The sequence below is a fragment of the Bombina bombina genome, chromosome 7, assembly GCF_027579735.1.
Source record: "Bombina bombina isolate aBomBom1 chromosome 7, aBomBom1.pri, whole genome shotgun sequence".
Lineage (NCBI taxonomy): Eukaryota > Metazoa > Chordata > Amphibia > Anura > Bombinatoridae > Bombina > Bombina bombina.
In genome coordinates, this window is record NC_069505.1 from 520,760,373 (window position 1) to 520,775,832 (window position 15,460).

The 15,460-nt window shown below is 40.4% G+C and overlaps 1 protein-coding gene across 2 annotated transcripts in view; it reads left to right on the forward strand.

Annotated features, from left to right (window-relative positions):
- Positions 1-15,460, forward strand: part of LTBP4 (latent transforming growth factor beta binding protein 4) — a 705,095-nt gene that overhangs the window by 169,770 nt on the left and 519,865 nt on the right. For both annotated transcript variants that reach the window (XM_053721790.1, XM_053721791.1), the window contains one exon: positions 6,079-6,153. In XM_053721790.1, coding sequence (XP_053577765.1) covers positions 6,079-6,153 — 75 coding nt within the window. The remainder of the gene's footprint in view (positions 1-6,078; positions 6,154-15,460) is intronic.

The following is a 15,460-nucleotide window of genomic DNA, read 5'->3' on the forward strand; positions in this document are numbered from 1 at the left end:
CCTAGTAGGGACTGAGCACATAAACATGTCACTGTCATTAGTACAATTTAGACCTAGCAGGGATTGAGCACATAAACATGTCACTGTCATTAGTACACTTTAGTACTAGCAGGGACTGAGCACATAAACATGTCACTGTCATTAGTACACTTTAGTCCTAGCAGGGACTGAGCACATAAACATGTTACGGTCATTAGTACACTTTAGTCCTAGCAGGGACTGAGCACATAAACATGTCACTGTCATTAGTACACTTTAGTCTTAGCAGGTACTGAGCACATAAACATGTCACTGTCATTAGTGCACTTTAGTCCTAGCAGGGATTGAGCCTATAAACATGTCACTGTCATTAGTACACTTTAGTCCTAGCAGGGACTGAACCTATAAACATGTCGCTGTCATTAGTACACTTTAGTCCTAGCAGGTACTGAGCACATAAACATGTCACTGTCATTAGTACACTTTAGTCCTAGCAGGGACTGAGCCCATAAATATGTCACTGTCATTAGTACACTTTAGTCCTAGCAGGGACTGAGCACATAAACATGTCACTGTCATTAGTACACTTTAGTCCTAGCAGGTACTGAGCACATAAACATGTCACTGCGACATAGTAAATATGTCATAAGGTGCAATGGATTAAACTGAGAAGGGAAATAAATTGACTGTGCTTGCATATTGCTGATGCGCATTCCCTTGCAAGTTGAGGGACTAGCATCTTGATTGGCTGTTTAAAGTCCCTTTACAGTGGGATGTCACTGTTATTAGTACACTTTAATCCTAGCAGGTACTGAGCACATAAACATGTCACTGTCATTAGTACACTTTAGTCCTAGCAGGGATTGAGCACATAAACATGTCACTGTCATTAGTACACTTTAGTCCTAGCAGGGACTGAACCTATAAACATGTCGCTGTCATTAGTACACTTTAGTCCTAGCAGGGACTGAGCACATAAACATGTCACTGTCATTAGTACACTTTAGTCCTAGCAGGGACTGAACCTATAAACATGTCGCTGTCATTAGTACACTTTAGTCCTAGCAGGGGCTGAGCACATAAACATGTCACTGTCATTAGTACACGTTAATCCTAGCAGAGACTGAGCCCATAAACATGTCACTGTCATTAGTGCACTTTAGTCCTAGTAGGGACTGAGCACATAAACATGTCACTGTCATTAGTACAATTTAGACCTAGCAGGGATTGAGCACATAAACATGTCACTGTCATTAGTACACTTTAGTACTAGCAGGGACTGAGCACATAAACATGTCACTGTCATTAGTACACTTTAGTCCTAGCAGGGACTGAGCACATAAACATGTTACGGTCATTAGTACACTTTAGTCCTAGCAGGGACTGAGCACATAAACATGTCACTGTCATTAGTACACTTTAGTCTTAGCAGGTACTGAGCACATAAACATGTCACTGTCATTAGTGCACTTTAGTCCTAGCAGGGATTGAGCCTATAAACATGTCACTGTCATTAGTACACTTTAGTCCTAGCAGGGACTGAACCTATAAACATGTCGCTGTCATTAGTACACTTTAGTCCTAGCAGGTACTGAGCACATAAACATGTCACTGTCATTAGTACACTTTAGTCCTAGCAGGGACTGAGCCCATAAATATGTCACTGTCATTAGTACACTTTAGTCCTAGCAGGGACTGAGCACATAAACATATCACTGTTATTAGTACACTTTAGTTCTAGCAGGGACTGAGCACATAAACATGTCACTGTAATTAGTACACTTTAGTCCTAGCAGGTACTGAGCACATAAGCATGTCACTGTCATTAGTACACTTTAGTCCTAGCAGGTACTGAGCACATAAACATGTCACTGTCATTAGTACACTTTAGTCCTAGCAGGGACTGAGCACATAAACATGTCACTGTCATTAGTACACTTTAGTCCTAGCAGGGACTAAGCCCATACACATGTCACTGTCATTAGTACACTTTAGTCCTAGCAGGGACTGAGCACATAAACATGTCACTGTCATTAGTGGACTTTAGCCCTAGCAGGGACTGAGCACATAAACATGTCACTGTCTGTCATTAGTACACTTTAGTTCTAGCAGGGACTGAGCACATAAACATGTCACTGTCATTAGTACACTTTAGCCCTAGCAGGGACTGAGCCAATAAACATGTCACTGTCATTAGTACACTTTAGACCTAGCAGGGACTGAGCACATAAACATGTCACTGTCATTAGTACACTTTAGTCCTAGCAGGTACTGAGCACATAAACATGTCACTGTCATTAGTACACTTTAGTCCTAGCAGGTACTGAGCACATAAACATGTTACTGTCATTAGTACACTTTAGTCCTAGCAGGTACTGAGCACATAAACATGCCACTGTCATTAGTACACTTTAGTCCTAGCAGGGACTGAGCACATAAACATGTTACTGTCATTAGTACACTTTTGTCCTAGAAGGGACTGAGCATATAAACATGCCACTGTCATTAGTACACTTTAGTCCTAGCAGGGACTGAGCACATAAACATGTTACTGTCATTAGTACACTTTAGTCCTAGCAGGGACTGAGCACATAAACATGTCACTGTCATTAGTACACTTTAGTTCTAGCAGGGACTGAGCACATAAACATGTCAATGTCATTAGTACACTTTAGTCCTAGCAGGGACTGAGCACATAAACATGTCACTGTCATTAGTACACTTTAGTCCTAGCAGGTACTGAGCACATAAACATGTCACTGCGACATAGTAAATATGTCATAAGGTGCAATGGATTAAACTGAGAAGGGAAATAAATTGACTGTGCTTGCATATTGCTGATGCGCATTCCCTTGCAAGTTGAGGGACTAGCATCTTGATTGGCTGTTTAAAGTCCCTTTACAGTGGGATGTCACTGTTATTAGTACACTTTAATCCTAGCAGGTACTGAGCACATAAACATGTCACTGTCATTAGTACACTTTAGTCCTAGCAGGGATTGAGCACATAAACATGTCACTGTCATTAGTACACTTTAGTCCTAGCAGGGACTGAACCTATAAACATGTCGCTGTCATTAGTACACTTTAGTCCTAGCAGGGACTGAGCACATAAACATGTCACTGTCATTAGTACACTTTAGTCCTAGCAGGGACTGAACCTATAAACATGTTGCTGTCATTAGTACACTTTAGTCCTAGCAGGGGCTGAGCACATAAACATGTCACTGTCATTAGTACACGTTAATCCTAGCAGAGACTGAGCCCATAAACATGTCACTGTCATTAGTGCACTTTAGTCCTAGTAGGGACTGAGCACATAAACATGTCACTGTCATTAGTACAATTTAGACCTAGCAGGGATTGAGCACATAAACATGTCACTGTCATTAGTACACTTTAGTACTAGCAGGGACTGAGCACATAAACATGTCACTGTCATTAGTACACTTTAGTCCTAGCAGGGACTGAGCACATAAACATGTTACGGTCATTAGTACACTTTAGTCCTAGCAGGGACTGAGCACATAAACATGTCACTGTCATTAGTACACTTTAGTCTTAGCAGGTACTGAGCACATAAACATGTCACTGTCATTAGTGCACTTTAGTCCTAGCAGGGATTGAGCCTATAAACATGTCACTGTCATTAGTACACTTTAGTCCTAGCAGGGACTGAACCTATAAACATGTCGCTGTCATTAGTACACTTTAGTCCTAGCAGGTACTGAGCACATAAACATGTCACTGTCATTAGTACACTTTAGTCCTAGCAGGGACTGAGCCCATAAATATGTCACTGTCATTAGTACACTTTAGTCCTAGCAGGGACTGAGCACATAAACATGTCACTGTCATTAGTACACTTTAGTCCTAGCAGGTACTGAGCACATAAACATGTCACTGCGACATAGTAAATATGTCATAAGGTGCAATGGATTAAACTGAGAAGGGAAATAAATTGACTGTGCTTGCATATTGCTGATGCGCATTCCCTTGCAAGTTGAGGGACTAGCATCTTGATTGGCTGTTTAAAGTCCCTTTACAGTGGGATGTCACTGTTATTAGTACACTTTAATCCTAGCAGGTACTGAGCACATAAACATGTCACTGTCATTAGTACACTTTAGTCCTAGCAGGGATTGAGCACATAAACATGTCACTGTCATTAGTACACTTTAGTCCTAGCAGGGACTGAACCTATAAACATGTCGCTGTCATTAGTACACTTTAGTCCTAGCAGGGACTGAGCACATAAACATGTCACTGTCATTAGTACACTTTAGTCCTAGCAGGGACTGAACCTATAAACATGTCGCTGTCATTAGTACACTTTAGTCCTAGCAGGGGCTGAGCACATAAACATGTCACTGTCATTAGTACACGTTAATCCTAGCAGAGACTGAGCCCATAAACATGTCACTGTCATTAGTGCACTTTAGTCCTAGTAGGGACTGAGCACATAAACATGTCACTGTCATTAGTACAATTTAGACCTAGCAGGGATTGAGCACATAAACATGTCACTGTCATTAGTACACTTTAGTACTAGCAGGGACTGAGCACATAAACATGTCACTGTCATTAGTACACTTTAGTCCTAGCAGGGACTGAGCACATAAACATGTTACGGTCATTAGTACACTTTAGTCCTAGCAGGGACTGAGCACATAAACATGTCACTGTCATTAGTACACTTTAGTCTTAGCAGGTACTGAGCACATAAACATGTCACTGTCATTAGTGCACTTTAGTCCTAGCAGGGATTGAGCCTATAAACATGTCACTGTCATTAGTACACTTTAGTCCTAGCAGGGACTGAACCTATAAACATGTCGCTGTCATTAGTACACTTTAGTCCTAGCAGGTACTGAGCACATAAACATGTCACTGTCATTAGTACACTTTAGTCCTAGCAGGGACTGAGCCCATAAATATGTCACTGTCATTAGTACACTTTAGTCCTAGCAGGGACTGAGCACATAAACATATCACTGTTATTAGTACACTTTAGTTCTAGCAGGGACTGAGCACATAAACATGTCACTGTAATTAGTACACTTTAGTCCTAGCAGGTACTGAGCACATAAGCATGTCACTGTCATTAGTACACTTTAGTCCTAGCAGGTACTGAGCACATAAACATGTCACTGTCATTAGTACACTTTAGTCCTAGCAGGGACTGAGCACATAAACATGTCACTGTCATTAGTACACTTTAGTCCTAGCAGGGACTAAGCCCATACACATGTCACTGTCATTAGTACACTTTAGTCCTAGCAGGGACTGAGCACATAAACATGTCACTGTCATTAGTGGACTTTAGCCCTAGCAGGGACTGAGCACATAAACATGTCACTGTCTGTCATTAGTACACTTTAGTTCTAGCAGGGACTGAGCACATAAACATGTCACTGTCATTAGTACACTTTAGCCCTAGCAGGGACTGAGCCAATAAACATGTCACTGTCATTAGTACACTTTAGACCTAGCAGGGACTGAGCACATAAACATGTCACTGTCATTAGTACACTTTAGTCCTAGCAGGGACTGAGCCCATAAACATGTCACTGTCATTAGTACACTTTAGTCCTAGCAGGTACTGAGCACATAAACATGTCACTGTCATTAGTACACTTTAGTCCTAGCAGGGACTGAGCACATAAACATATCACTGTCATTAGTACACTTTAGTCCTAGCAGGTACTGAGCACATAAACATGTCACTGTCATTAGTACACTTTAGTCCTAGCAGGGACTGAGCACATAAACATGTCACTGTCATTAGTACACTTTAGTCCTAGCTAGGGTTGCCACCTCAGCCATGTTTTCCTTGACACTTATGAGTTACACATGCCTCAGGGTGTGCAGGGAGGAACATGTATTGTGTTTCTGGACAGCACTATTGATATTCCTCCCTGCAGCATGTGTAACTTATAAGTGTTCTGTATTTTAAGGGACGGGTGGCAACCCTAGTCCTAGCAGGGGCTGAGCCTATAAACCTGTCACTGTCATTAGTACACTTTGGTCTTTTGCAGGGATTCACTCACCCATAAACATGTCACTGTCAATAGAATGATTTTATTATCTGTGTTTGCAGGGAATGATGTGCATGGAACGTCACAAGAACTCGCGTGCCCCAAAGGATTTAACCGAGAAAATGGGACTTGTGTGGGTAAGTTTCCTTTTTCTCAAATTTCTCTTGGCGTCTGTTAGTCACTTTTCCATAACTCTCATCAAGCTTTAAGCCTCAGTTTTACAACCAAAGGCATGAATGAGGCAAAGGTGACTATTTCATATAACGTGCATAGTAAAGACCCAGTATTGCTTCCCTTTTCCCAGTATTGCTTCCCACTCAGCACCAACAGAGGATCGTTACAGAGAGTGACTCTGTAACAATCAGTGATCTGGCTTCATATGATTAGGAAGCCTTTTGCCCCCTGATGGCAGATCCAGCTGTCTAAGCTTACAGCTTGGACAGCAAAATGTGCCTCCTGTTCTGGACATAGGTACTATATCAACACAGTATGCTGGGCAAAGTACTGTGCGACATAGTAAATATGTCATAAGGTGCAATGGATTAAACTGAGAAGGGAAATAAATTGACTGTGCTTGCATATTGCTGATGCGCATTCCCTTGCAAGTTGAGGGACTAGCATCTTGATTGGCTGTTTAAAGTCCCTTTACAGTGGGATGTGACTACTCAGGAAGCTTTGAGGTAAAATATCTCTTTTTTACATAGAGATTTTCAGGTTTTTACAGATATCTATTTCAAGGGATACTGAACCCAAATTTTTTCATTCATGATTCAGATAGAGCATGCAATTTTAAGAAACTTTCACCTAGATTACGAGTTGTGCGTTACTGTGTTTTACGGCTTTTAAGGCTGAAAAAATGGCCATTACGCTGGAATGGCCAGGAACGCATATTATGAGTCGTGTCGGTATAGCTATACCGCAAGCATTTTAGCCTGTAACGCAAAGTCCATTCCGCACTCAAAAAAATGACATTTTTGTGTGGGATTTTCATAGCGCCGGTATTACAGGTTCTGTGGTCCGGCTAAAATGCTTGCGTTGCAGCCTATACAGACACAATCCATACTGCCATCTGAGACCAGTAGTTATGGATTTTGCGAAACAAAAATATTTCACAAAACTCATAACTAAACTGTTACAAAGTATACTAACACCCAGAAACTACCTATTAACCCCTAAACCACCACCCCCCGCATCGAAAACACTATATTAAAACTATTGACCCCTAATCTGCTGCCCACCCACATCACCAACACTATTTAAATATATTAACCCCTAAACCGCCGCTCCCCGACATCGCCAACACTATAATAAAGTTATTAACCCCTATACCTCTGGCCTTCCACATCGCCACCACTAAATAAAATTATTAACCCCTAAACCTCCGGCCTTCCACATCGCCGCCACTAAATAAACCTATTAACCCTTAAACCGCCTGTCACGGATGTGTCGGGGTTCCTGTATTTTTCCCTAAGAGGCTAATTGTTATTAATATGTAAGTTTGTATCAATTGTATTGGATTATATAATTGTAGCGTTGCAATCCAACACAAGTGAAAAGATAGTTTAGCGTCTGAAACCTTCAGTTAATATATATTCAAATGTATTAACTGATTCAGGAGAGGCTTTGGATATGACAAACACCATATGTCACAGGATCTTGCTAAAAGTCAGAAAATAGGGAAATGAATGAACTGTAACTGCAAAGGTGTATATATGGCATCTGAAACAAGAAACGATTAACACTTAATGAAGAATCAGAAAAGTCAATCCTTCAAAGACCATTATATTCCCTTGTAAAAGAACTGAATGCCCGTTTAAGAGCAGTGAAAAAGAGCTGAATGCCCTTTTAAGGGCAATTCCCATACAAATGCCCCTTTAGGGGCAATGGGTAACTTAATTTTTTTTTCAGAGTTAGGTTTTTTTATTTTGGGGGATTGGTTGGGTGGTGGGTTTTACTGTTGGGGGGACTTAGTATTTTTTTTACAGTGCCCTACAAAAGGCCCTTTTAAGTGGTATTGGTAGTTTTATTGTAGGTTAGGGGGTGTTTTTATTTTGTGGGGGCTTTTTTATTTTTATAGGGCTATTAGATTAGGTGTAATTGTTTTTATTTTTGATAATTACGTTTATTAATTTTTGTAAGCTTAGTGTTTTTTTTGTAAGCTTAGTGTTTTTTATTTTTGTAGTTTAGTGTTTATTATTTTTTGTAATTTTAGATTTTTTTATTTTTTTCGTAGTGTTAGATTTTAGATTTTTTTAATTGGTAGTATTTTTTTTATTTTATTGGAATAGTAAGGTTAGGTCAATTTATAGTTTAATGTTAGGTTTATTTTTATTTCATAGGTAAGTTTTTATTTATTTAAATATAGCTATATTGTAATTTTAATTTAAAGTTAGGGGGGTGTTAGGTTTAGGGGTTAATAGTTTAATTTAGTGTTTTGCGATGTGGGGGGCTGGCGGTTTAGGGGTTCATAGGTTTATTTAGTGGCAGCGATGTGGGGGGCCTGAGGTTTATGGGTTAATAGGTTTATTTATTAGCGGCGATATGGGAGGTTTAGGGGTTAATCATTTTATTTAGTGGCGGTGATGTCAGGGAGCGGTGGAATAGGGGTTAATAACTTTTATTAGTGTTGGCGATGTTGGGGAGCGGCATAATAGGGGTTAATAACTTTTATTAGTATCGGTGATGTCGGGGGCGGCAGATTATTGGGTGTTTAGACTAGGGGTTTGTGTTAGGGTGTTAAGTTTAAACGTAACTTTTTTTTCCCCATAGCGATCAATGGGTTTGTATTACGGAGATTTTTCATTCCGCACTTCAGGTGTTTTTTTCTAACACTCTCTCCCCATTGACGTCAAATCAGCTCTTGGCTTTTGTGCGGTATGGAGCTTAACCCCACCATATCGGATGCACAAGGAGGCTTTTCAGTAACTCGTAATGGCAGCGCTATGGAGTGTGAAATAACGCAACTTTGTTTTTGGCGTTAGTTTCACACCCTGTTTATCGCAAAACTCGGAATCTAGGCGTTTGTTATTTACTCCTATTATCATTTTTGTTCCATTCTCTTGGTATCTTTATTTGAAAATGCAGGAATGTAAGCATAGGAGCCGGCCCATTTTTAGTTCAGCACCCTGGATAGCGCTTGCTGATTGGTGGCTGCATTTAGCCACCAATCAGCAATGGGCCAGCTCGTAAGCTTATACATTCCCGCTTTTTTAATACCAAGAGAACGAAGAAAAATTGATAATAGGAGAGGAGTAAATTAGAAAGTTGAATCATGAAAGAAACAATTTAGGTTCAGTATCCCTTTCAGCATTTGGGTATCATGTCTATTTATATATTGTATGTCCTTAACACACTATGCTCAGGGCCGTCTTTAACACAGGGCAAAAGGGGCAGCTGCCCAGGGCCCAGTCTTTGTTGAGGGGCCCAAGAGTCAGACTGCTGATGTGACATGGGGAACACACACAAGACTGTTCTGCTTATATTTATTTGTGAGAAACTGTGCCAGACCGTGCCGGTGTCATGTGACATGCCAAGCTATTGCCATGTGCTGTTTTAGATGTGCACTGTGCAGCACTGAATGCTAAGCCCTAACTCCTGCTGGGGTTACCAGGTAACTGCTCTGATGGTAGGGATAGTTTCTGGGTAGGGTTGACTGTAGGCGCATGCTGCAGAAAGCTGGAGCGGCAGGCACGTGAGGATTTGAGCATCTGTGCAGCTGCACACACTGCTCTCTTCTTTCTTGAGGCTGTGTGACTTGTCTCACACTGTATCCATGCAGCCTTGGGCAGACAGCATCCAGTCTGCTGGTCCCCTTAGCCCTGCTCTTTCTGCTGTGGACCTAAGATCAACTAACTGAAGTTAGGGGAACAGTGCTTTGTAGAAAGGTGTCAGTGGGAAGAATAAGTGAGTGCACACACACGCCCCTCCTCATGCAGCATTGTCTAGTACAGGGCGAGAGGGAACTTGTTCCTAGCAAAGAAGGGACATGTGTTGCTGTGGCTTATGTATAGTGTCATGCTGATACTTCACACATTAATGTAAGATTTATTTTTATAGTTTTTGTTTTCTCTCTGTCTCATATTTTACAGCTTCCCATAGTAGTTCTGCTGTTCCAGTCAGTAAACTTATATTTGTATGCACCTCCATGCTTCCTCCTCAGTCTTTACCTTGCTTTGCTCCTGTTGGCTGCCCTAAATCTCTTTAACCAGCTAACCTCACAACAGAATCACATTCAAAAGGATATTAAATGAATCTATAGTGGAGGAATTTATATATTTATTTACTTATTAGCACTGCTTAGGTCCAATTTCACATATTGCAATTTATTTCATTTTTTTTAAAAATGATTAGCCCAGCAGTGGATGATCCACTGCTGGGCTAATAATAATTATTTTTTTTTATAAAATAAATTGATTTAGTTGTTTTTTTGGAATGTTGGGGTGGAGAGCGAAATTGCATGGGGTGGGGGGCCCAAGAACATTTTTTTGCCCAGGGTCCAGTCAATATTAAAGACGACCCTGACTATGCTATGAAACCTATGTGTTTGGTGTATTACACTAATTATACCTTATGGTAAAGCAAAGACAGATGACGAAAATCATTGTGACTTCTGAACCTTAGGCTATATATTCCTAATCTATGCAGTATAAAAGATGACACCCATTATATTGAGACATATTGAACTAATATGTAATAGCTCACTGTTATTAACCATAATTACTGTAAAACAAGAACATAATGCTTACATCAAATAAGCATGAAAAATACACATCCACATTTATCTCATTAGGAAATTTACTGTTGAGCCTGTCCAAAAGAGTTCTTGTTGCAACATTTCTTTTCTGCTAGTAATTACAGTACCCCATAGGGAATACAATCGTTTCCAGAAATAACCATTTTACTTGTGTAAGACTAAGTTTTTATTCTGCAAATTACTTTAAAGTGATGGTTAACGTTCCCCTTTATAAAGATCCGGAATGTTAGTGATATTTTAGATGGAGTTTACGTCATCCGTTGTAATAAAGATGCGCTATAACTTACTTTTTAATATAAATATGAAATTCAAATACCACGCCTTCTGCTGCCCACTTCAAAATTAAATTTTGCTGTGAGATAATGATTTGAATCATTCTCAAATCAGCAATATTAGCTACATCAAAAGTGCCATGTGAGGAGAGCGCTGATTGGTCAACAATTTAAACCTTAAGCTCACAGAAAAGTTGACTTTTGAAGTGGGCGGCGGAGCGCGGGGTATTTGAATTACATATCTATATTAAAAAGTAAGTTATTGCACATCTTTGTTACAACTGATGAATGAAACTTCATCTAAAATATTACTAACATTTTGGATCTGTTTTTATACCAACACTTTAACATGTATATTTACTATACTATCATAATTGGTGATATTGAGAGATATTAATTTATTCTATGTTAGTTCAACTGGGTGTATTTACAACATATGCCTATCTGCATGAACATTTACGCAATTATGCCAGGTTTAGAAGTAAAGTGCAAAAATATTAGTTCTATTGTTCACCAAGATTGCTTGAGTTAAATCATTAGAGCTTTTGTACTTATATTACACGGTAAAAGTAATATTTTATCACTCTAGTCTAGGGAGAGCTAACATCAGGATGTCAGATAGCTTGAGTCAGGGGCGGAACTACCATTAGTGCATCAGGTGCAGTCGCACCAGGGCCCAAAAGCTGGAGGGGGCCCATCACAGCCAGTCTATACATAGGTGTGTCTTTTATTAGGGCAGTTGTAGGTCCAACTATCTATCTACCTATCTGTCTGTATATCTATTTATCTACCTTCAAAATCATTATACAGAGCAGAATGGATATTAATACTTTTGCTTTCTACTGAATTACCTTTGGGGGGCCAAAAAAAAAAATCTTCCACCAGGGCCCTCTGTTGAGAAGGGCCGCTACTGGCTTGAGTGCACTAAATACCTCACATTAAAGACTTCTTTCCGGCTTGCTGAAAAACTCATGCTCCAGTGAGACACATGACTTGATTGAGGTGACTTCAAAACTTAGTTAGTCAGCTCCATATGATAACATAGGAATTAGAGAGAATTGTCTTATATAAAGGAACATCAAACTTGGCATTTCAACATATAAAATGTTTCATTATTGCAAGTGAAATATTATTGCAATATATTTATTTTGCTGTAAAATACATCTAAAAATTGTGTTTGTTTCACTTTCTCCCAGGGAGGTTTGGATTAATATTTTTAGGCAATATATGTAAGCTTTTGTTTACTTCACCCTCCCCCTCTCTGTCTCTTTCTCTCTATTTCTCTCTCCCTCTCTTTCTTTCTTTCTCTCTCTTTCTCTCTCTCTCTCTCTCTCTCTCTGTGGGGGGTAGTTATCAAGCCGTCTACTTTTCTGACTTCGCCGGCCCAATACGCCCGCCTAAGCTCGCCTCACATCGCCGCCGCGGACCTGAAAAAATACGCCTAAGTTATCAAAAAAAGCTGTCAAAAAGCCGCGGGGCGATGAGCAGCGGACTGTGAGAGTTATCACTCATCCGATCTCGCTGCCCTTCGGCTTTTTCCCAGCTTTATTGCTAGCCTGTCACTAAGCACTCACACTAAACTACACTGTTCTATCCCTATACCGGCGCCCCCGGAGCCCCCCGCAACTCAATAAAGTTACTAACCCCTAAACCGCCGCTCCTAGACCCCGCCGCAACTCTGATAAATGTATTAACCCCTAAACCGCCGCTCCTAGACCCCACCGCAACTCTGATAAATGTATTAACCCCATAAACCGCCGCTCCTAGACCCCGCCGCAACTCTGATAAATGTATTAACCCCTAAACCGCCGCTCCTAGACCCCGCCGCAACTCTGATAAATGTATTAACCCCTAAACCGCCGCTCCTAGACCCCGCCGCAACTCTTATAAATGTATTAACCCCTAAACCGCCACTCCCGGACACCGCTGCCACCTACAGTATACCTAGTAACCCCTATGCTGCCCCCCCTACACCGTCGCCCTCTATAATAAAGTTATTAACCCCTATCCTGCTGATCCCGCACCTCTCCGCAACTAAATAAATAGTTTAACCCCTAAACCGCCGCTCCCTGAACCTGCCGCAACCTATATTAAACCTATTAACCCCTATCCTGCCCCCCCTACACCGTCGTCACCTATAATACATTTATTAACCCCTAATCTGCCTCCCCTACACCGTCGCCCCCTATAATAAATTTATTAACCCCTAATCTGCCTCCCCTACACCGTCGCCCCCTATAATAAATTTATTAACCCCTATCCTGCCCCCCACTACGCCGCCGCCACTGTAATAAAATTATTAACCCCTAAACCTTAGTCTAACACTAACCCTAACACCCCCCTTACTTAAATATTAATTAAATAAATCTAAATCATATTTTTATTATTAACTAAATTAATCTTATTTAAAACTAAATACTTACCTATAAAATAAACCCTAATATAGCTACAATATAAATAATAATTATATTCTAGCTATCTTAGGATTTATTTTTATTTTACAGGTACCTTTCAATTTATTTTAAATAGGTACAATAGCTATTAAATAGTTATTAACTATTTAATAGCTTACCTAGCTAAAATAAACTGAAATTTACCTGTAAAATAAATCCTAACCTAAGTTACAATTACACCTAACACTACACTATACTTTAATAAATTATTCCTATTTAAAACTAAATACTTACCTGTAAAATAAACCCTAATATAGCTACAATATAAATAATAATTATATTGTAGCTATCTTAGGATTTATATTTATTTTACAGGTAACTTTGTATTTATTTTAGCTAGTTAGAATAGTTATTAAATAGTTATTAACTATTTAATAACTACCTAGCTAAAAGAAATACAAAATTACCTGTAAAATAAATCCTAACCTAAGTTACAATTAAACCTAACACTACACTATCATTAAATTAATTAAATAAACTACCTACAAATAACTACAATTAAATACAATTACATAAACTAACTAAAGTACAAAAAATTAAAAAATAAGTTACAAACATGTTAAAAATATTACAACAATTTTAAGCTACTTACACCTAATCTAAGCCCCTAATAAAATAACAAACCCCCCCAAAATAAAAAAAATGCCCTACCCTATTCTAAATTAAATAAAGTTCAAAGCTCTTTTACCTTACCAGCCCTTAAAAGGGCCATTTGTGGGGGCATGCCCCAAAGAAAACAGCTCTTTTGCCTGTAAAAGAAAAATACAACCCCCCCCAACATTAAAACCCACCACCCACATACCCCTAATCTAACCCAAACCCCCCTTACAAAAACCTAACACTAATCCCCTGAAGATCATCCTACCTTGTCTTCACTCAGCCGAGCAGTGATGGAACCGAAGTGGACATCCGGAGCGGAAGAAGTTAATCCTCCAAGCGGCGCTGAAGAAATCTTCCATCCGATGAAGTCATCATCCAGGCGGCGCTGAAGAAAAGTCTTCGATCCGGCCGATGTCATCTTCAAAGAGGCGCTGAAGAGGTCTTCTATCCGGGCGATGTCATCTTCCAAGCCGGGTCTTGAATCTTCCTTCCGCCGACGCGGAACCTCCTTCTTCACCGACGGACTACGACGAATGACGGCTCCTTTAAGGGACGTCATCCAAGATGGCGTCCCCTCAATTCCGCTTGGCTGATAGGATTCTATCAGCCAATCGGAATTAAGGTAGGACAAATCTGATTGGCTGATGGAAACAGCCAATCAGATTGAGCTCGCATTCTATTGGCTGTTCCGATCAGCCAATAGAATGCGAGCTCAATCTGATTGGCTGATTGGATCAGCCAATCGGATTGAACTTGAATCTGATTGGCTGATTTTCCTACCTTAATTCCGATTGGCTGATAGAATCCTATCAGCCAATCGGAATTGAGGGGACGCCATCTTGGATGACGTCCCTTAAAGGAGCCGTCATTCGTCGTAGTCCGTCGGTGAAGAAGGAGGTTCCGCGTCGGCGGAAGGAAGATTCAAGACCCGGCTTGGAAGATGACTTCGCCCGGATAGAAGACCTCTTCAGCGCCTCTTTGAAGATGACATCGGCCGGATCGAAGACTTTTCTTCAGCGCCACCTGGATGATGACTTCATCGGATGGAAGATTTCTTCAGCGCCGCTTGGAGGATTAACTTCTTCCGCTCCGGATGTCCACTTCGGTTCCATCGCTGCTCAGCTGAGTGAAGACAAGGTAGGATGATCTTCAGGGGATTAGTGTTAGGTTTTTGTAAGGGGGGTTTGGGTTAGATTAGGGGTATGTGGGTGGTGGGTTTTAATGTTGGGGGGGGTTGTATTTTTCTTTTACAGGCAAAAGAGCTGTTTTCTTTGGGGCATGCCCCCACAAATGGCCCTTTTAAGGGCTGGTAAGGTAAAAGAGCTTTGAACTTTATTTAATTTAGAATATGGTAGGGCATTTTTTT